This window comes from Anser anser (assembly GCF_964211835.1).
Source record: "Anser anser genome assembly, chromosome: 1".
Lineage (NCBI taxonomy): Eukaryota > Metazoa > Chordata > Aves > Anseriformes > Anatidae > Anser > Anser anser.
This window is the reverse complement of record NC_139720.1, coordinates 48,692,220-48,715,918: the sequence shown is the minus strand read 5'-3', so window position 1 is coordinate 48,715,918 and position 23,699 is coordinate 48,692,220. Positions and strand designations below refer to the sequence as shown.

The window sequence follows — 23,699 nt, the reverse complement described above, 5'->3', positions numbered from 1 at the left end:
CCCACCTAGTTCTAAGCTAAATTCTGTTCAGCACCAATTCAGATCCCGCTTCTCTGCGGAAGGAAGGGAAAGCCACATTCAAAGCCGCACCCTCGGCCTGGAGGGCCGAGGCATGCCCTATGCACCAGGGAGCATCCATTTAAAGCTTTAGGAGGTAGGCGAGGTGAATCCAGGGCCTGCTGCACAGTTCATGCTTTCTCAGCTGCCCGCCCCAAAGTCGCCCGCATCAATAGCACACAGGGGGCGTATGCCAACTAAACCCAAGCACGTGCTCATCTGTGTAACAAGAAGGTAGGGTTAATGGCACACACCCTTTCTGAAGAACAACCCGTCACCAAGCCCCAAACGCAACTTTGGCTTACATTCAACATAGTAACTACTTTTAGGACAGGTTTTATAGCTCAATATCCCAAAGCTGAATTCTGAACCAAGCTTGAACCGCGTTTCAAGAACTGCAAGGGACAACACCAGTTACTAACCACTGCAAGCACTGTCTGTTGGAAAAATGTCATTTTAATATTTATCTTACATAAGAGCACAATAAATACACCACATTCTATAGAAATTTCAGATGATGCTAGAGTAAGAGGGAGAAGAATACCAACAGACTATATAACCACGACCCTGTATTGCATGGCGTAACACTCCCCACTACAACCACAGCAAGCTGTCATTTACACATTCCAGGTTGGCTTTGCCAAAAGTTTTTAAGATTTTATTTGGGGAGTGGAGGGTAGTGCAGGAAGAGAATAGGGATACAGGAATTTTAAGGGAAGTAATAAGATGGGTTCCCAGAAAAGATGCTGGACTCCCAGACGAGATGCATACACTCGAGAACAAGGACGAGAAGGAAGTTTTTCCATCAAAACTTTCCTTCCCTCCAATAAAGAAGCTTTGTTGCTATTTAAGCAGACTGGCTCTTCAAGCAAGTAGCTTAAAAAGGCTTGTAGAGTAAAACCAGTGGCAAGAGGCACTAGCTAGAAGTGGTTAAGCAAACATCAGTCGATTTACAAGCTGGCTGTAACAGTGGTTTCTACACACACCAGTATTTCATGTTTATAGAGGACAGGAATTAAAGAAGTTAGAAAAGTGTGCAGCCTAACATTTGATGACAATCAGCAAAGACAAGTTATGCAGATACTCACAATTAGTGCTGTCATTTCCTCTCAGCCTCCTATCTGATTATGCTCAATTTCCATGAAAACGTGTATCAGTGCATTACTGAAATTATGATTACAGTGGTTACAGAGACTTTCTTCCCCAAAAAGTCACTCCAAATGTAATTTTGTATAAAATCGGGCAGGTAAGGTCACCCACATAACACAAATTAATAAGTCAGCAAACAGAAGCAAAGAATATTGTGAATTCCACCTCTTTACTCTTTAATCTGTCAGACTGGTGAAGACAAATTGTCAATTCTGGATTCAATTTTTCTTTTTTTTTTTTAAATACGATTGTCACATTAGAGAAATGAAAACACAGCAAAATAAACTGTACAAAGGCAAAGTAGAATAACAAAAAATATTTTACTAAAACATAAGATTTACAGGAGATTTTCCAGACAAGCCATACAAAATGGTCACAAGCTTTTTCTTGGAGGGATTTTTTTCTACACTTGACAGCAGAATCACAATATTATTAGTGAAGGTGATGGATGTTTGTTTAATGTTCCCATTTTTTGTTCAAACAACGAAGCTTGTCCATCTACAGCGTCTAAGTTAGACTGGGCTAGAGGGTATATTCTAAAGTATAACTGGTTAGCTGCTTTTACCAATGCAATTAGCATCACCATAAAAAGGGAGGAGGAGCCCACAAAATTAAAACAAAAAGCCCCGCAGCTAACCCTGCCTACCTTCATTCACAGTGCTTATACTTAAACCATGATGGGATTAAAAGCAGAGATGTGCTGCTGCTTTTAAACAATTTCACAACAATCCAGATGATACTTCTAGCCTCTGCTCATGCGTTACAATAGTGAATTAGGACAAGACACAGATTTGCTAATGTGCATTTAATCACCAAAGGACTGAAGATGTCTGGGCTTTTATTCTGTAATGTTTCTAAGACTGTGTCCATTAAATGCAAACAAAAAAAGGAAGAGGTCTTGGCAGAACAGGAGAAGTGATGCACACTTGATGTTCAAAGCGCATTTAAATATTATTCATGGCATATAGCCTAGTCCATGCTCTGGCTGTAAAGAAAAAAATATAAGTATAAGAAAAAAAGTATTTTTTGAGTTTTATTAAAGTCATTGTTTTATTTAACACCACTTTTACACTGCTCCTGCAAGTACACAAAATACCAGTTCTGAGACTTCACGTGCAATTTTGACCTCCTGGAATATCCAGTATATAATACACAAAAACTGACAGCTGCTGAAGTGGTCTGACTGCAGTGAAGCCAACAGTGAAAAAGGGTTAACGTAATAATTCTTTCAATCCATTACAGCCTGCAATAGAAGCAGGTTCAGAAGAGATGTACTTTCTGATACTAAATAATCTGTTTCTTAAACTTTACACTAAAAACACAGCTGTGCACTTTTATTTTACTGAGTGCAAATTAGACACCCTTACAAATTAGGAACATAAAAGCTCAAGATAAAACAGATCTGTGTTCTTCTAGAAGGCTGCATTTACACTCTTGAATAGAGTGCTGCAGGCATTCTGAGGAAACTTGCACTACAACCGCATGCAACAATTGCTTCTGCACATTGCAGGCATAAAACAGGAGGTCAGGATTTAAAACCCCAACCAATTAGTCATCAGCTCAATGTATTTCCTAAAGTTAGAAAAATAGTGTCAGATACGTCACCTGTTTCTATGGCTTGGGCTTCATTGGTCTTCCATTGCTCAGCTACATCGTTTGCTAGTGGATCATCTGGATTGGGAGCGCTTAACAAAGCCTGGATTGATAGCAGAACTGTACGAATCTGCAAAGCTGGGGACCATTTATCTAAAGAGACATTTATAGCAGTATGAAACACCACATTCACAGTCTACAGAAAAAAAAAAAAAACAAGTTTTCCTCCCCCAAATTAAAGGATAGGTTAGGTATTCTTGCAAACACATTAAATCTCTTTTTAGGGTTGATCTACAAGTTCTGCGCTTATTAACATAAAAAGGAAAAAAATAAGGTTGCACTTACCTTTCAAAATATCTAAACATATTCTTCCCAGCTTGTCTACATTAGGGTGATAAATTTTGGTCATGAAACGTACTTTAGGAGCTGCCATTGGATATTCTTCTGGAAGGAATAGTTCAAGTTTAAATGTCCCACCCTCAAAGGGGGAATCCTGTGGACCTGCAATGACCACGTGAAAATAACGTGCGTTGCTTTCATCTGGTTCTGCTTTTATCCCAGGGACTGGCTCTGCCAGCAAGCGCTGGGTTTCCTAAAAGAAGGAAAAAAAAAGAGGCAATGTAACAAAGACAACCTGCTTAATACAGATTGCACAGCCTGTATTTATTTTAAAACAAGTATTTATCATGAGTTATTTGACTACACCCACTGAAAGTACCACATTAAATGAGTGCCTTAAAGTCAAAGAGCAGGATGTGGTGAACGGGCACACATCTCCTTTCAGGTCCCTCAGCTGCTGAAACAGCGTACGCCTCAGCAGCGCCAGGTAATGGATAACAAGCTGTCCTAAGCAAACCTCTTAACTTCTGATTAAACTGCTGCCAAGCTCATTTTTTTTTCCCAGTATACATAAAAGCAATTTGAAGAATACCACAGTGACAATACCAAAAGCATTTCCCATTCTACCTTGACTAGGAAAGTATTCAAGCTTTACTCAAATACGAGTGGACAGGGTTATTGAGATGAATGGTTTGTACTGGAATCAGAGCCAACTTTCAAGAATTGAAACTACTGCTCTGCTGCAATATTAAAGATGTTTTTAAGGATGTTTAATATATTTATACATATACCTGTAAATAGCTTTTGTTCAAGCACATTCATTCTACAAATAAGCGCACTTAAATTTACTCTAACAACCAGTTGGAGACAGACAAGCTGTTCTGTAAGCAGCAGACTTAGGAAAGGCTGGTTTCCTACACAGATTTGTTTTCTTTGTTGCTCAACTCTTCTGCCTACAGCACTAATCCTACCCCAGACACCAAGATGTGCCCATAGTCAAGAGCTGCCCACGTTCTGACCATCCTGCTAATGCACTGAACAGACTAAGCTCTGTAAGTCTTTCCCTCCCCTCCGCTGCCAGTCTTCACAAGTCTTGTAGGCACCTTTCCACTGTTATAAAAAAAAAAAAAGCTGGAACTGGCAAAAGGACATTAGGCAGGGACAAGAAGTTCTGCAGAAACCTCATTTCCTCAGGTAATTTTAGCCCCATTTCCTGCTTTTCCTCCAGCTTGTTTTCACTGTGTGCAGTTAATTTTATCACCACCTTTTTCCATATTGACTTTCACAAAGAAAAATTCTCCTGTTTCTGCTGAGGAAAAATGGTACTTGTAGGTGTAATATTAATTTATTACTCTAGTTTTATAGCATAGTTACTCCGTGTCTACAATAGCACTAAAACCAGCACAAAATACCTCTACTTAAGTTCTTCAAATGTAACTGGACCGTTACAATACTTGCATTTTGTTAAAATAAACTCACACAGTACTTGTGCAGCTGTCTTGATGCCATTAAATAACACCTCATTTTAGCAAAAGATAATCGATGTACAAAGCAGCGAAGCCACAATAATTAACACCAAAATCCAACTAGTCATCTCAAATTCAACAAGTTCCCACAACTCATAATATTGAGGTTATTACTATGTACAAACACACAAAAAATAGATTTATCTGGTCCAATTCCTTGTTGTGGCTACACACTGTCTACTTATCGGCACAGGGATTAGCTGCCAATGCCACTTATACACGTTCCTTGAAGGGTATCCACGCTGCCCAAAGCTTTCTACATTCCCTCATGCAAATATATTTTAAAGGATACAGGTGAATCTACAGCATATTCAGAATTTGCGATCTGTTGGTTATTTCCCTGTACAGTAGTTTTGTAGAAGAGCAGTTCTAACTGGTACTTAAAGCTTTAGTTCAGCGTATGAGAGCCTGCGAGTAAGAAACCGTGGATTATCCCTGTAAAGGTATAAAACATTCTCCACTTCTTTGAGCATGTTTTCAGTAAAAGTGCTGCCGCAGGTAAATGCGCTAATTCAGATTTCCACCTACGAAGGATCATATACTTACTGCAGGTTGACACTTTTGGAAGAGGAAATAGCGTCTTATGCCAAATAAACTATTACAATGAGCCAGCTTGAAATTAACAAAACTTTATGAAAAGGTCCAATTTTTCAGCTTCTTCACAGCTGCTACCACCTGCACTTTGCCACCAGACTTGCTAATAGGCAAATCACATCTTTCCTACGGGTGTGCCTAAATTTTAGACGGAGCCAAGGCTGTCAAACACACACATATATAATGGTGATTAAAGCCTTAAACATACGAAGGCTTTTCAATAGCTGGGCTGACCTCAGCAGTCCCTAGCCCCCACTCAGTCCCTCTGATCTCCCCACTGCCTCCCCAGCTACGGCAGCATGCTGACGGCAACCGTCCCACCGAGCCAAACCTGGCTTAAAATAACCCAGAATCAGCAGTTCTCTGGCAGCAGCATCAGCACTTCCACCTGCCAGCAGAACTGAGGGAGCGACGTCTGGCTGTGAGCTGCACAAACCGCCGCTAAAAACCATGCGTCAGTAAACAACGAGCGCGCCCGTAGATGAGAAAAATGGTTCCTTTGATAAGGCATGGCATCGTAGTGAAGGAACAATAGCTATAGCTATACCACTGCTAGCATGTCTTCACGTTCAGATGCCTCTGCAGGATGCGGACACGGTTATCTTGCTGTAAGACAGCACAGAAGGGGTGGGCATGGAAAAAATCACGTACATTGCGCAGAGCTACGGTGGTGCCAAGGCTATTCAGAGCCCGTGCAGGACCCACGTGGAACATGAACATGAGTGGGAAAAGTGCTTTGAACAAGCACGTCTTGCTTCCTGCACTGCACACGGCGCTCCAGCACTACCAGCACAGCTTGAACTGCTTCCAAACAGAGGTGAGGAGGAATACTTGCAAGGAGCCTGCGCGGGAAGTGGCTGACGCTCGTCCTTCCTAGCGGTCAGAGTTCCTAGCGGTCGGGCTCTGACGCAGCCACCTGCCGAGCACTTCTCCACGGCAGACCGAACGGCAGCCGTGGCTCCTGTGAGCACACCCCACTTCTCTTTTATGCAGAAGTTGAGAGGTATCTCTGCATCAAAAGAGGCCTTTTTAAAACTCCACACACAGACAAGCTTGTTAAGACCATAGAAAAATAACAGAGGTGATGCCATTCATTGAGAGAACATGAAGTGGTTTTACTTAAATATATAGATACCTGCTGAATTCTGACAAAACAAGACTTCTGAACTTCAGTTATGAGGAAAGTTATAATATCTTCAATACATATTGGGCGGAACCACAGAAGAGTAGTAGAAAGGGGAAAACGAATCAAAAAGTTATGTTTTAAAGCCTATGCACATAAAGCCAAAAACAAATCCATAAGTCACCCATAGAAGAGTCAACAAAAGTGGGCTCGATCTACAAAAAGGAAGCATTTAATTTCCTTTAACATGGTAATCTGATTTTGTAATTTTAGGTTACTTTCCCCTGGGGATGGTTCCCCGATGAAAACCAGCCTCTCAAACACCAAAAGAAAATAATCACTTCCAGTTAAACTTTTAAACTTGCTACGTTTCTGAACTTAATCAGGAAGCTCGAGCATACTCAATATTTCACTTTCCCGTATCTCTTTGGGCGATCAGCTTTCTAATACCTTCTTAGCTGAGCAAGCGACTCTTGTGCAATCTGCTACTTCCCCCTTTCTCCCCAAACTAGTTTTTGAACCCTTTGTCCAATTTCAGCCAGTTTCTTTAAGCTCTGTAAGAAGTCAGTGGCTAGGACAGAAATCACGCTCTGCGCTACTGAAGAGAACATCAGGAAAAACCCCAACATGACTTGTGGTTTGGCCACTTTATTTCAAGGCACACACTGTTTCTTGCCCACCAATGTGCCAGTAGGGGTAAAAATGGAGCTAGGATACCCATATTTTATCATGTAAAGCAGCATAAAAGGATAAATACACAGAAAACCAGGCTTTACAGTTCTGCTGCTAAGACAAGTGTGTTCGCAATACAGCAATTCATTTTGTCTTCGCAGAAATACAAATTTCCATCTAAATAAGTGTTTCAGAACAGCACTTCACAGTGTTTCTTATCAGCTCTCCTCTAGCATACTGAAGTAAGTTTCACAGAAAGTATTAAGACGGGTTTTGAGCTCTAAAGCATTTAACAAAGTATCCCTTGCATCCATAAGTTAAATGTTTATTATAGTTATTTCTATTTGCCATACTCCACAGCATTTTTAGAATGAGATCTCTTCTTGCTCTTACTTTTACTCCACTTTTTCCAATTTCAAGTTAATCTCACAGTTTTCATTGATTAAAGAAAATGAATAAATAAGTGGAAAATGAAGATACATGCCAGTCAGAAAAAAACACTATCATTCACAACAGGTTACGCCCCCCCCCCCCACGATTTTCTTTCTTATTTTTAATTAAGTGCTTAAAAGAAACACAGAAGTGTTGAAGGTGTTTTGACATGCAAAAGTAAAGCTTTGCTTATTAGCACAGGTGGCCTGAAGTAGAGTGACAGATGATACGGGTGGGACAGATGGTGGAGCTGACATTCTCTACAGCTATTCTTCTATGAAGACATTAAACTGAAGGCTAATTGTACCCGAGGGGGGAAAAAACCCTCAACCTGTTTATGCAGCAACCTGTGAGGACAAGGCTGCCCAGGAAGAGATCCGTGATGGCTAGCAGAGAGCAGAAGAGCAGGAGGTGGGAGTGGGGACTTTTCATGTTGCCCAGACAGAGCAACCGCACAAACAAGATACTGATTTCAGTGTTTCGTTCTTTGAGCATTAGTCTTCATCAGCCTGCTTTCAGCGGAAGAAGAAAAAAAATACTGAAAAACAGGCAAGCACCACGATACTCCTGCATCCACGCCCAGAGCACGACAGAGCCCCTCTTTAAGGAGGCCAACTGAACAAGAGAAGATGCTGCCACACAGACACGCACGAAAATCAATTTTTAAAGCACAGTACAAAGAAGGAATCTATTAAAAATATACAATTATTTTCATCCATTCTAGTCTTGCAACAGTCTTTAATAAAAGAGGCTTAATAAAAGCCTCAAGTTGCCAAGACCTCAGCCAAAACAACAAAAAAGAATGTCACTATATGCTGCAACTCTGGAAAACAAAAAGCTTCTGTAACGTACTTCAGAAGCCTTACTTGCTATCAGCCCCCTGGCAGCACCAAACAACGGCACACTGGAAATTACAATCAGAAGGCTCATTTGAAAAAAAATATATATATATAGGTATTTCTTACATAACAGAGCCACTGCAGTTGAACTGAAATCTTTAAAGCTTCGCTTGCCTGGTAAAGACCATTCCAGCAGAGCAGGAAGAAACTGCTGCATGGGATTAGACAATTTTTAAAGTTTCTTCATTGCTTTTTATAATGGAGTACTGTATTCTTTGCTTGGAAAAACAACTGCTATTCCTTTCCCTGTACTTTGGCTATAGTTAACCGCCACCAATTTCATGTTGCCTACCAAGGAATAGTGGCTAAAATAGGTAATAAAGGAAAAATCAGCATCTAACATCTACAAAATACAATAAAAATTAAAAAAGGCTATTGTCTGAAGACTTCCAGAATTTCAGAAAGAAGTCTGCTTGCAAAGTCAGCACAAACTACCTCAATGAAGAAATCCAAACTCAATGTCTTCAGCCAAAGTTGCTCTGCTTTGCAATTTATGTCTGATGCTCAGCTTCTCATCACCCTCGTTTTCTTATTTCACATTCAGTATTACTGCTGTACAGTTAACACTGATTAAAAAAACCCTGCATATTAATCCATAAACATAGTTAAACAAAGAATCCATAAACATAGTTAAACACTGAGGTCTTTAGAGAGATGTTACAGTTGGAGGAGTACACTTTGGACACAACTTATTGCAGTCCTTTGCTCTACTCAGTCTTTTAGTATCAACTGTTAGATCACCCAGCGAAATTCATGAAGTCCATTACAACAAGAGGAACCTAGAGAAATCCGAACACCGTACAGGGCCTGAACACTTTCAGCTGGTAACTGAGTGGCCACCAGGGGGAAGGAACAAAGAAAGCTGCGGGGCCTTCCCACTTCAGCCTGTTGGGCACCAACATTTGTCCGCATAGCGGTCTTTTGACCTCATGGTGAATGAAACACAGCGTGTAGCCAAGCCAGGGGGGAAAAAAATAAAATAAAAATTACAAGAGAGAAAAGCCCGTGGGCTGTCCCACCACATGCCCATGCAAACAAAGAGCTGTGCCGACCACGAGGAGGGGGCAAATGCACGGTGTCAGAAGGGTGGGAGAGGAGATGGCTCCGGCCGTGGCAGCAGCACAGGCAGGTGCGAGCCGGCAGGTGACAGCCTGGAAGGAAACGCAGAGGCTCCTCCTCGTCCCAAAGGAAGAGGCTTAACTACCAGAAGTGCTAATTTCAGCACCAGATGGCAAACGGCTAAATTAAAGCGTTCACCCACCTATCAGGTCCTAAGCACCAAAGGCTCTGTGTATCTTCTTAGTCGCTATCAAGTTATCTAGCGACTTCTGACAGCACCGACGGCACAGGGAAAGGATCCGTGTGCCCAGCAGCTCTGTGCCAGTCCTGTAAAGATGTAACATCGCTGAGCCTCTCAGAGTTCAACACAGCCGTGACAAAACTGCTCTGGAAGTTCAGAACAGAAAACATCAATAAGGCCTCTTATCCAAGAAGAGAACGCTGTGGCTATCACAGCTGTTAAATATTTAGGCTTCTCGAATGCTGCAACGCCACACCTTCACGCAAGGTCTCGGGGGAGTTACTCTTATTTTCATCAGCACAACTCCCTACACAGCCGCCAGGTAACTTACCTTTGCTGCCACCCAGCAAGATGGAGGTTACAGCCCCGAGACTTTCTCAGGCCAAGGCAAGGCACAAGCCCTCTTCAACCCTCTTCAGGCAGTGAAACATTTTAGCTACTACCCACCCTGACCTGCAAGTCCCACCAACCCTGAACAGCTTTATCCAGGGCCGCTCAGGGAGCACAGATGATGGATCAACATCTCTCTTTTTAAAAGATCACCCGCAACAGAAGCTACATCTCCCAGTGCTTACTGCTGCCCCCTCGCCGGACATCGCCATCCCTCAGCCCTACTGAGAAAGCACATCCCGCCAGCACACCTTATTCGATTCTGTAGAAGTTAGCTGGGCTCTCTTACCTACGATTTTAACCCCAAAATCGTTGGCTGACCGCACAAACTCTGCTGCCACCTAGCAGAGGACAGCGACTCCCAGCAGAGCGAGGGACGAACAGCTGGCACCGGCTGCAGGTAGAAGCTCCTGCCTCCAAAAGGCCAAGGCAAGGCGCGGCAGGAGGCGCTCCAGGCACCGGGGCAGTTATCCCGTGTGGCCCACGGGGCAGACACCCGTACGGCAGCCCGCGGAGCAGGCTCGAACTGTCACATCCAGAAGCACTTCTAGAGAGGATGTGGTGGAGATTTCAAGTTCTACAGATGACACTGCAAGTTAAGAGTTGAACAACGACAAAAAAGAACAGAAAATGAAAGCCACCAGCTCCACTTTCTGCTGTAGCAGAGGTAACACCACATGGAGGGCACCGCACGTACCGATTTATGTGGGAAAAGACAAAACCAAAAGATACCCTTCAGTTTAACTAATTGCTGATCAGTCACTTGTCAATATTTGCTCCCTAGGGAAGAGCCAACATTTCCTGTCAAGTTCTCCAGGAAGATTTCTAAGGCAAAAGAAAAGTAAATATCAAAAATCATAGATTACACCAAAGTTCTGCTCTGAGTGACTACGAACCAGCGCTAACCCATTATCTCGTTCTTTGTTGCTCCAGACGTTGACTTTGCAATGAAGTCAAACTGTTCTCCCTGCTATTTCAGCCCACCAGTCCTTCTTAATCAACTCAGCTCACATCTATAACTGGGTGTCCACCTTTCCTCACAACACACGAGAGTCCATCAGAGTGGGAAGCCGTACGCCCTCGGCAGCAGGGCTCACTCGTACAGTCACATGCAGCCCTTTCATCAGCCCGAGCAGTAGCAAAGTCAAACAAATGAGATCACAGAATTGATTTGGCTTAAGAAATAACCTTTACTGCGGAGTTCGGAGCCAAAGCAGTCCCTCGGTCCAAGCTTGCTGCAGCAGCACACACTTTTTTGTGCCAGCACAGCCCAGGTTACAGCTGTTTACACAGTACGGCGGGCCAACGAGAACCACAGGCTAACCACCTTGAGAACTTCTAGTTCATCTAACTTAAGGCGGTGGCAGCTTTTCCACCTTGTGCTGGCTGCCTGCACGAACCACGGAAGTGTAACACCAGCTTCAGCACTTCACTTCGGAGCACATACCGTACACGTTTATTTCCTATCTTCATTCTCACAGAAAAACAGAAAACACAGAAAATCACAGAAAACCCTTGCCAGCTACCACTACCTTTATGTTCCAACTACAGCTAGTAGTTGGTTGGATTCATTTTCTGACACGAACTAGAAGCTAACGGTTTTAGCTGCACAGGGCTAAACTGAAAGCAGCACACTGGCACGCGGACAAGTTATAATTACTTGCTGCATGGCAATTCTTCCACGTCCTTTCAGCGTGGGATAGAGAGGAAGATCACACCTCACCACGAACTGACGGGTTGCACAGAAGAAGGTGAACTGCACGCACGTTTTCGCTTTGATTCTCAAGGGGAAGGCAGCAGAAGACATGAAGAAAGTTGTCAGTCAAAATTGTCTCCTACATACATGAATAAAGCTGCATCGAAAAACCACAAAGACTTAACCCGGTAACTTTTTCTAACAGCACATCGCATTTTGGCACAGAATTCTTCCAGACTCTATCGTTTCATTAGCTACAATTAAGAAAACAAATTTGTTACCCAGGCGAATGCCCCGCTGCCTGCCAGATCTCAAAATGCTTAGACGAAAATTGCAACGCTGTAAAACAGCTGCGTTGGAGAAAGTCTCCTGAAGATGCTCTCCAGCCTTTAGGAAAAGAAGAATTACCAATGAAGCCCATTAAACTTTAACGCAGAGGTCAGACATCGTAAAGAGAAGGCTGTGCTTGCGGTTTCCAGCAGCTGGCCTGCACACGGACGCCTCTGTTCCTTGCCCGGGGTGCGGGCACCCCACCTGCCTGCTGGGGCTGCTGCCCCCCAACACCCACATGGGGGGGGCACCGCGGAGGTCAGCACCGCTCTCCCCCGACACCATCCCCAGATTTTCCGCAGCAGGTTAGGGGATTTTGGAACTGTGAAGCTGAGATCCTGTGCAAATTCCTCGAGGATTATCTGGGTACTAGCACAGCTCAAGCTTTTTACGGTGCATCTGCAGCTACGGTAAAGCAAGGCACAACTGAATTCAGTACGCTAATAGCGCAAGCCGTTCCTGCCGTCACGTTTACAGTTCACGTTAAGGCCCTGCATTAACATATAGGGCCAACGATCAAAGTGGGATTAAAGCAAGGAATTCATACCGAGCTTTTGTCCAAATGCCATTTATGGCAACATTTGCCACTTGCTTGCTCACTATCAGTACTAACCCACCGGTCACGCACAACAAAAACCACATTTTTGCTTTGTGCTATTACACAAAATGAACAGTGAGGATATATTTCTGCTGGCTTTCACTGGATCAGGCAACAACTGTGTGCAAAGTGATAAAAAAACATTGCCATCAATACTAAAAGTTTATTTTACTAGATATTTGTATCTCAAAGATGCTCAATTATTATATAAGAAGGTACTCCAAACAAAATTTTTGCCTCTAGCTGGATTATTTGCCGTTCTTTCCTCTGAGTTTGCCCTCTGGTTTCTACCGCAAGCTTCTCTAAGGAAAGGACTATGCAAAGTTATTGGTGTTCTTCTCTTTGAGACCTTTTATTAAGGCTCCACACTTCCCATTTGAGGCCGGCTCCTTGGTGAAACTTGACCATATTCCTACCCGCTGGGGCTGTGTCTCCCTCCCAGCCTCCCCCATCCCCACGAACCCATCCGTGCCGCCAGCCTCCAGGCTGCCGCACCTGCCTCGGCACCCTGCGCTGCCACGGCCAGCCCGGGCTGTGCTCGACGGCTGGCACGAACACTCTGAGGGGTCACGAAGCACAGAGCGTATCACCTTCCTACAGCTGCTGGAGACTCAAAAAAAATCTGAAAAATTCAGAAGTTTCCATCCTTCTGTCAAATGTGAAGTTCTCCACAAGATTCAAACAGCATACACGGGGCAAAACACGTTTCAAAGACCAAAGATCCAGCTTCTCCGGTGAATGCCAAGGAACTGCACTGACCAGAAGTGATCTGTTTTCTACGCCAAATAACCACTCAAACTCAAAATACTACCGAAAGATATTAAATAGAAAAGACTGGACATAAATTTAAATTGCTTATGCAAGAAACAAAGAAAGGCCCCAAAGCGTCGGAGAAATCAAGAAGTAATGGCAACCTTAAACAGCCTTTCTTCGCAGGAAAATTATGCCACAGCAGTCCACAGCTTCCAAGATCAAGTGAGAAACTTCTAGCCAGGCAAGAAGGCTGTGAGTGAATTTAAGAACCCCTAGATAGTTTCAGAAGTTGCAGACTGAATACGTGATTTTTATTTAAAAAAAAAAAACACAGTTAAAGCAGATTATACTTACCTCTAGACCAGAACTCTGCACGTGCCAGTCTCCAAATACACCACAAGAATCTCTGTAAAACCTCCCAGAAAGTTTACTTTCCAAGGTAATGTTTTGTAACTCTGCAATCCAAGCGTTACCCAGATTCTCAAAAAACACTGCTAGAAGGAGCTCGCTGGCAGTAATGAGGAAATGGCTTCTTATGCTAAACAGCAAGGAAGGAATATCTCAGAAAATAACACTACCGTGCAGGGGAGGAAATCAGAGCCCAGTAGCTTCACACTGATAAACTCCTTAACAAAAAAGAAGTTTGAAGAAACACCACATACTGCTTCAGCTGTTTTGTTTCACGATACGAGCAGCTGCAGCGATTTAACAAAAGTGTTTTTAGCAGCTGGTTACACAGTTAACGCAGACCTGGACACCAAACCATGAATGATGAGATCACTGCAGCAGCGAAAACAGCAGAAAGAAACATTTCAAAAAGATGACACAAGGCAACATTGCCCGTCCCATTCAGATACACTGACTGCACTTGACACAGAAATGAGGTGGTTTGAATGTCAGCCAAAAAAAAAAAAAAAAACAGATGCAATTCAACTCCTTACTCCACTGGAGCTACGTGACTTTGCAACACAGGAGATAATTGGTGTAATAAATGCCTGAAAGTAAAAATTTCTGGGTTTATTTATCGTGTACATTGCAAAGAGTCACTTTTAACATTGTGCAGTAGGAAAACAGAATGCAGTCCACCACAAAGACACAGATCTATGTGAGCATACCACACCACATTTTCTTTGAGGAACAGATTTTCTGCACAAACTGACTCTCCAGAGGACCCTTGGTGTTAGACTACTGAAGAAAATCAAAATACCTCCTCTCTATTCACAAGAGGAAAGTTTCTCCAATTCCAGTTATACATTCAAGGACTCAGATATCATTTTCTGCTCAACATTTGCGATGTGTTAACGCTGTAAGCCACACCTCCAAAGCAAATCATCTCCTGAGCGTACAGATCATCCACCCCACTTGTTTAAAGCCTGTGTTTCTAAGTAATTGGCATATAGCGAGCCGGGAGTAATCCCTTATCTTCTGCAAGAAATACTTCGCCACATCTACACCGTCACCTTTCAAACGAGCGTGGGGTAGTACTGACAATATAAATAGAGCTCTCCGCTGAGCCGAGGAGAGCGCGGGGCCGCCAGTCACCCCGAGAGCCAGGCCGTGTGCCAGCAGCCCAGCACCACCAGGCGCACCTCGGGCAGCTGCCTGGGCTCCGCGCCCTGGCCTGGTGTGGGTGCGTGCTCCTACGCCCAGCTGGCCACTGCTGCGCCTCCCCCAGGTGAGGGCGCGAAGGCTGCACGTGGATCAAGGTGAAAAGGGCTTCTGCTAACAGGATCCGTAGTGAATTGGAGAGAGAAATGGCTTCTGGTGGAGCACCTTGTACTGCAGCTCTTTTAGCCTTCAGTAGCCCCCTTCTATCCTCTGACCCATCTTTCTCTCTTCCAGTTCCTTCCCTCATCTTTCAAATTCGCACTAGCAGCAAAGTTCATTTACTGCCCTTCATGTAAGGCAACCAACGTTGGGATATGTAACTCCTACATCAGGATCAGTAGGACAGCAAACATCAAATCCACCCTTATTTGAGACTCCTGAAGACTCGAGCGGACTTACTGCTAGGCCTGCACCTCTGCAGCTGTGATAGTTCAAAATACTGCTTTCTGCATTCAGGACTGCGATGACTAGCCAGATTCAAATCCTAGACCATACATACATCCGACGTCCTAACGCATGCACAGCATGGGAGATACAGAATGGGTCACCCAACACAACCAGATCAAGACTCAGAAGCTGTAGACTGCGTGCAGACAACCCATAATGCATACACGGGGCACAACCCACAATACACACTGCCCTGTAACAGACATTACTCCTGGTAGAATCTAAGGAAGACCCCTCTGGAGGAAATATGGAGCTTCCAGGACTCTGCTGGTAGGAGCATGTGCCCACCCATCCATCTCCACGGATGGGATAAAACATTCCTGTGCCATCACCTATCTCGGAAAAGAGCTGTGAGCATTGCTCTATATTTTTTTTCCAAAAGAAGCTGAAAAAACAAAAGTGCCAAGAAGGAAACGTATGTACCAGCTTACAAGTGGGTGCGCTTCTTGGCTGCGCGCAGGAAAATTGTCAAAAGCTACAGAAAAATCTAACATGGGCATCAGCTCCATGAGCGAGCTGAGCTCTCACCACATCTCTGTGATGAATCCTGGTTCTGCTGTGTTATGAAACTGTTTTGTCGCACCTGAAATACGTTCAGCACTGTATGCTGTGAACCAAGGCAGCTAGATTACCAAAATCACTCTTGTAAGATGTGCCTTACGAACGCTTACGTTTCTGAGCAGCAGTCATAGTTTAACCGCTTTGATACACAATGAATCCTAAGCCCGTCTCATTTTTACCTCAACTCCTCTATCATCTATCCCATAAATCGATCGTTTTAACAACAATCCGGTTTTATTTTTGCATCATTAACTTGCCATGTTATGGTGTTTTATGGTGGCTGGCCGCTTTGCATGCCCAACCAGGAGAGCTTCCCAGCACCGCGAGTTATCTGTGACATTCATTCATTTGGAAGAGAAACGGGGCGCTACGATTTCCCCTGACTACCAACGAACCTTAATGCAGCAAGTTAGTAACCCCTGTAAAAGCAGTTAGCAGCCACGACTCGAGGACTTCAAACCCCACTGCTGCAGACAGAGCGGGGCTGGGGGGATTCAGCCCAGCAACCACCTACAGGGGCTGCAGGACCGGGCCACGGGGGGGCCGGCTGGGGGCACGCAGCAGCCCCTGTCCCCGCGCTGGGCGACTCCGCCTCGCTCAAGCCACGCCGGAATCGCCCCCGAGGGCGGCGGGGAGCGCCCCGGGGCCGCAGCGGAGCCCGGCGCCCAGCCGCCAGCAGCAGGCCTCCGGCTCGCAGGCCCGGGCAGGCCCCCTCCGCCCGCCACGGCCTGCGCCCGCCCGGGCAGGGCCGAGCACCGCGGGGATGGGGGCCGGGCCCCGGGGCGTCCCCGCGCCGAGCCCCGCCGCGGGGGGGAAGGGAAGGGAAGGAAGGGAAGGGGGGGGGGGCGCATCCCGGTGCCCCCCGGGCGCAGCTCCCCGGGAGCGCGGCGGAGCAGCAGCGGGGCGGGCGGAGGGGGCCCGGAGGGGAGGGGAGGGGAGGGGAGAGGCGGGCGGCGGTGCGGCCGCGGTACCTTGATGATCCTGCGGGGCAGCCCGGCCATCTTGTCTCGTCGGGAGCAGGCTCGCGGGCTCGCCTCCGCCCGGGGATCGCGCACAGCCGGAAGCCGCCCGCGCCGCGCTTCCGCTGGCGCCGCCCTCGGCGCGGCACGACGGGCAATGTAGGCCCCGGCCGGCCGCGCGCGGGGAGCGGGCGCTGCCCGCAGGGCCGCACCCGGCCGCGCCCCGCAGAGCCCGGGGCGCCGCCCGGCGCTGGCGGGGCTGGGGTTTCCTCGGCCTGTCGGTGGGATAACGCGTGCTGTTCCTGATTTCAGCCGCTAAAGTGTCGCAAAAGCACCTCCAAACGTACTGCCTTTGTGTTACTGAAGCCCTCCAAGTGGATTTTCATCCTTCTTGACAGACAAATGCCGTAGAAGTTAGAGGTCACTTACACAAACACCATTATTTCTCGAGCATCCCATGACACCCAGCTGTACAGCTGCATTCCAGCAGTAACACCCAGCGTTATCGCTGCTGTACGGGTGGGAAATAAAAGCACAGAAAGGTGAAACCACCGCTAGAGGTTACCGAGCAGGCTAGCAGCACGACCAGGAACAGGATGCTGCACGCACAATTCCCTGTCAAGTGTTTTCTCCCAGGTCATAAACAGGACTTCTAGATGGCCTATGCCATGGTGGAAAGGAAAGGTCTCTGACACTGGCAAATCCTGACTGCATAACTGCTGACACATTCCTACCACAGGTACTGCCAACGTGTTCTATGTCCTAAAATTTAAGCATTTATATCAACGCATATTGTGTGGCTACAATAACATGAAGCACGTGTCAGATGTGGTGCACCTCCCTCCTTAGGATTAATTACAGAACATCCTGAGCAGGAAGGACCCACAAGGAGCATCGAGTCCAGCTCCTGGTTCCACACAGGACAACCCCCAAATCAATCACATGTCTGAGAGCATTGTCCAAACACTTCTCCAAATGCAAGCTCACTGCCGTGACCGCTGCCCTGGGGAGCCTGTCCCAGTGCCCGACCACCCTCTGGGTGCAGAACCTTTCCCTAACCCCCAGCCTGACCCTCCCCTGTCCCAGCTCCATGCCGTTCCCTCGGGTCCTGTCGCTGTCCCCAGAGAGCAGAGCTCAGCGCCTGCCCCTCTGCTCCCCTCATGCAGGCTACCATGAGGCCTCCCCTCCGTCTCCTCTAAGCTGAAAACTTCACCCTCCCCACAATACTTCCCCAAAACTTACCTAGTTTTCCTTCTTTATCCTTCGCGCTACAGAAGGCAACTAACAACTACATTGTTCTACACTATTTGATCTCCTTAGCTGTTGAATAAAGCAGTAATTCCAATAAATTCATGAATAAATTCATGAGAAAAAAAAAAAAAACAACAATTGCTGTGCACTCTTATGTACATGTTTGTCCCTTTAAACACTTAGTTGCTCTGCTAAATTAATGGATGTAACTTTCTATGAAGTCAATAAAATCAACAATAACGTGACATACAGCAAGAAAAGTGCATGGAAGCACATTTGCAGAATTGGAGCTTAAAGGATTCATCAATAACACACCCTCATCCTGCAGTGGAGAAGGGTGAGTTCATTTGCATTCATTACTGAGCTTGTGAAATGGCTGTGTTTAGATGTGGTCCTTCAGCAAAGTCCGGTCTTGCTAGTTATACCTATTTTTAATTCTTTAATTGTGGATTTTCCTTTTTACTTTATTACAGCTTGTTGCTACTACTAAACTAGACTGAATGTATACTTTTGTGTACTCAGTGCCTTCGTAGTACTTGCCACCTCATCCAAAAAAGGTGAAATGATGAGCTCTAGCAAAGAAAAAAAAAAAAAGTAAGGTGGAAAAAAGCCTTTCTAAGATAATGTGTTTCTTCAGCTGGATGTTTGCTTTTTTTTTTTTTTCCTAGCTTCATATATTACAGTATCTATAGCATATCTGGTGCCTTACAGTAAACAATTATCATCTAGGCTGCTAGGGCTCTCCTTCTAAGGATGCACAGTGCTTTAGTGTTTGATTCTGGTGGCAGCAGTCTTGGCGATTTACTAGTTGGTTGAGTTTTTTCACACAGAGATGTGAAATCCCTTCCAAATGACGGTAGCACAGCTTCCTACCCCTCTGCAGGAGCAAATAGTCTAAACAAAAAGTATTGCATTCGAGACATTCTTTGCATGGGCAAAAGTAAACCTCAGACCTGGGCTCACATGGGTGGTTTAGATCTTGTGTGGTACGAAAACTGCTCTTGAGGAAACCTTGTTTATTTTGAAGAATTTTGAGGCTACATTTAAGAGCCATATGTAGAACTCATATCTTCACAAATGAAGGATCACTTCGCAGTAAATTATAAAAGCCATAAACGCAGTAATGCCTTCTCAAAATGTCTGCCCCTTGGGAAAGCAGTGGCATTGGTGCAAATGAATTAACATAATCTAGTGATGACCACAATGTACTGCTGATCTATATAAATAACTGCTTACCACTGAGCAGTATGAGAATGAGTTATAGAATCTAATTGCTTTTGAGAAAAGGGATTACAGCAAACTTTGCTTAGGGAGGCAGGAGAGAAAACTGAGGACAGAAGGTTAGTTAAAAGAGGACATTAACATTCATATAATCTTGCAGCTTCATGAATAACTGCACATATTTGTAATCATGTTGCTATGACACCCAGTAATAACGAGGAGTCTTCATTTTGAATTAGCAGGTATGCTGACATATGCAGAAGGAATGCATATGTTTAGGTTATTTTAAAAATTGTTCTCTCCATGTTGTGTAAATTTCACATAATACAATGGACAGCTAAGGGACCAAATGGTCCCATTTCACCCTTCTTTCCTATGCCAGTAACCCAGAAACCCAAGTATGTACTTGTCAGCATCAAACAGATATCAGGATATAGCTGGAGAAATTAAAGGCAGCAATTCCTTGTGAATTTTGCAAAAATGGACAGACAAAAGATAGAAAAGCTTTTGGTAGTCCCGGTGGGAGAAACTCTCAATGACTCCAATACTTATTACACATCAAAGAATCTTCAGTGTGTCACAAATTTGAAGTAATTAGAACTGATTTCTCTTTTTACACTGCTTGCAGAATTACACATTTTTCCTTGTTTCTGTCTTCTCTCTTTCTCCACCCCCCACCCCCTTCCACCTTCTAGCCTTCTCCTGGAATACTGATCATTAAAGGACTGCCATAAATGGAGAAAAAATATAGGCCAAAAGATGCTTTTAGGATCAGTGTGAGTAAAAAGCCGCACAGCTCCTTGAAAGTGCTGGAACTTCTGCTCTGTAAACCTTGCCCCATGTCTGCTAGATGCAGCAACAGTAGAGCATAGTTGACTTAAATGCTGATGAATGTTGTATGTGGTGTTCTCTTACAAGTGTTGCAGACCAGGAATCTCACTCGAGTCTGTGGCTGCAGCAAGTTGGTCTGGCAAGCTATTACGTTTGAATAGTTTTCATTGCTCAGCAAGTGGCCTGCCACATCCTGGGGAAGCTGCAGTTTTCATGATGCCTCTCTTTCTGGCTTTTAGGAAGATGTTTTTGTAGTCCGCTTGCTCCAGAAATGGCAGGGAACAAAAACATTATTTCTTTATATCTACAAAGATTTAGGTCATACCCCTAAGTTATTCCACTCCTACTAAGACTGCTACAGAGATCCCTAAGCATCCATATGGGTGCTGGAAAAGCCATCGAAACTGGCTACTCCAGAATCCTGGCTTTAGATTTTGCTTCTTTGCACTCCCTCTGAACAAGGGATATCTTCCAGGAGAGGCTATAGTTAAAATTGTCATTTTATTACCACAGAATGCAACTTAATCCTCTGAATCAGAGCTGGAACAAAACATGTAAGTATGTCTCCTCAGCTAGTCACAGCCTGTGGGAAGGTTCTTGCACCTTCTTGGTGCTTTTCCACCTCAATAATCTTCCAGTGTCCATCCCAGAAGGAAAATACTTTTCCCACTCAGCCATTGTTGCCACTGTAACTGGGCTCTGGACTGCAGCCCACATAGCACCGTGTGCTCCCCCTCCATTTGGCATGTCTCTTGGAAGGCTTCCTTGGAGAAGAGCCACTGGTGATCCAGCCCAGTACGTCTCTGCTTTCCACTTCCGCTGGTGAAATAGTTCTTCAACACTCCTACTCCAGAATTCGAGGTTGACCCTAAAATGCGTTTATTCGTCTCTCCTAGGTTATATATTTTGAGCAGTATTGCACAGGAGTTCCTTATCCACACAATTTTTCAAAGTCACATATAGCAATACCATTAAAACCACCTAAATAAATGTACGAGTTTCTTGGATGGCATGGGAGGGGGAGCAGACAGGAGAAAAGTAGAGAAGAGAAAGTAGATCTGAAAAACTAGATTTTCACAACACTACACAGGTAATTTGTCAAAATTTGTAAGGTGTTTCAGCAATCTTTTTATTTATTTATTTATTTAGTAAAATAAAAGTTTATTGGGGGAAAGATAAAGCTTTACTTTCATCCTGAATATTGTAATTAATGAAGTCACACACCTTCATTCAGACAGCCGCCTTGCCTGACTCAACCTGGTATTTTTCTTTTTGTAGGTTGAAAGATAAAGATGCTATGTGTTTGGCAGTCATTGAGATTGATACTTTTGTTTAAATTAAATTGAGATTTTTCATTAGAACTATTGCCTGGAGTTCTGTCTGATTGTCTCGTAGAGCTGTCAGTTGCTGTTTGCTTCCCCAATATCCTTGAAACAAACCCCACAGCTCAGGCAGAGTCGTAGAATCACATAATATCCTGAATTGGAGGAGCCCCACAAGGGTCACTGAGTCCAGCTCAAGGAACGTGATAGCTGTACTGCCCTTAGATGAGTAAAGACCTTGTTACGTGGTATTTTGACTCCACAGCTGTGTGTCAGGGCCCTGAGTGCACAAATGGACCTTAATTGCTGTGATTGGCCTCAAGTGGGGCCTCCACCCTCACCCTCTGAAGGATCTGGGTGTTCAGCCCCTTCCTGAGCTACACCTCAGCGTGCCTACCCCTGGCCCTCTTCCTGGGTTTCCTGGGCCACCCTTGGACCTGGCCTGTTACCCTGTCAGGCCTGATGATCCCTGGATGAACGACAGGATGAGCTGTGGTGACCACCCTGCTCTGCTCTCCTGCCTCTGGTGCCACAGATGGGGTCACCACTCGGCTCGCACCGGGGTGCCCTCAGCTCCCGGGAGGGAGCAATGCTGCTCCATGATTGATGCCTTGCTTCTGAATTCAGGTTGCCTGAAAATGCAGGTACATTTTAGAAAAGCAATCTTGCCTAGCTGCTGTTGCTGTTGGTTGCCTTTTATAAAGGGTCACAAACACAGGTATTTCAAAGCAAATTCAGGTAGAGTGCTTGTTAAAATTGTTGTCACCTATAGTCCCCATTCAAACCAGAGTTCACTCCTACAGCACAGCTCCAACAAGGCCTGCCTCAGCAGTGGTTATTTAGGGTGTAGTTTCATGTCAGGGTTACACCACCTTGTATTTGCACCCCTGCTGAAGAGGGATCCTGCCCTCGTCCTCTGCCACACACTGCTGCTCCCTCAGCTCACCCATCTCGCAGAAGACTGAATAGTTCCTGGGTGATCTGTGGGCTGATCTGAACTGCTTGCAGCCATACAGCTGTGTAGTTCTGGCACAAGAAAGGGGACAGGAACACCTGGGGGGATGAGAAGGGAACAAACTGTAGCTCACTGGATTAGGTGAAACTGTGTACTTGGGGTCAAGTTACATCAGACAGCTGAGTCAACCTGTCAAAAGGAGGAGGCCTTATTTCCTCTTCCCATCCCACTCCTACACTCCTTCCTCATCCACAGTGTTTCCCCACAGTTCACTTCTGGATCTTGTCAGATTCTACTGACCTGACTCACCTCATTAACCTGGCAGAAACACGGCTGTTTAGTCCAGTCTTCAGCTGGAAGGGTGAATTGATTTGCCTTACATTGTGGCCTAGCAAGCACCAGAGACAACAAAGGTAAATTCCAGGAATGGGAGTGAAGTTTCCCCCTTTAATATCAATGCGTTATTAAACCAATTAATTCTGGTTGTCTCTTACCATTTTTGACAAGGTCACTCTGCCCTGTGTTTCTGACCCCCTCCTTCCATAGGTGCTTATCTGCTAAAGGAATGGGAGGAGTGAGGGATTATTTATTTATTTATTTATTTATTTTTGACTTGTTTGCCTTTCTGACCAGCTCACTGAGGCATTAGACCCGGCACAAGAGGAACAGTAGGACACGCAGTAAGATGCGGCAGGAATAGGATTAGCCCTTCCAGCAGCAGCGACACGTCCTGTTGACTCAGCCTGTCTTGTCCCGCTGCACCTATGCGGGAGCCAGGACAAGGAGCGCGTTCCTCCTTGCACAAATCCGTGACAGCCACATCACACCATCTCTAGGATTATGGCAGTTCTGAGAACAAACTTAAGCAACCACCTTATTTACCAACGAGGTGCTCTATAATGTCACTGTAGACAGAAAATGTAAACAAATAATTGCAATTATACAATTAATACTCCCGGGACAATTCAACACAGCTGCTGACCGTCTTCCTGTGACAGCTTTTCCTGTCATCTAGTTACTCACTGAGTGGGTGCATCCATACCAGCTGAGCCTGTGGATGACTAGTCTTACTCCTCCTCCTACCCCCCTTTGC

The 23,699-nt window shown here is 45.1% G+C and overlaps 1 protein-coding gene across 1 annotated transcript; it reads right to left on the bottom strand.

Moving 5' to 3' along the window:
• Nucleotides 1–1,356: 1,356 nt before the first annotated feature.
• On the bottom strand, nucleotides 1,357–17,195 carry UBE2N (ubiquitin conjugating enzyme E2 N). The gene is made up of 4 exons (XM_083838200.1): nucleotides 17,039–17,195; nucleotides 3,145–3,391; nucleotides 2,812–2,952; nucleotides 1,357–2,191 (listed from the first exon to the last, which is right to left on the bottom strand). The coding sequence occupies exons 1-4, from the start codon at nucleotides 17,066–17,068 to the stop codon at nucleotides 2,151–2,153; spliced, it is 459 nt and encodes a 152-aa protein (XP_083694326.1). The 5' UTR covers nucleotides 17,069–17,195; the 3' UTR covers nucleotides 1,357–2,150.
• Nucleotides 17,196–23,699: the final 6,504 nt, after the last annotated feature.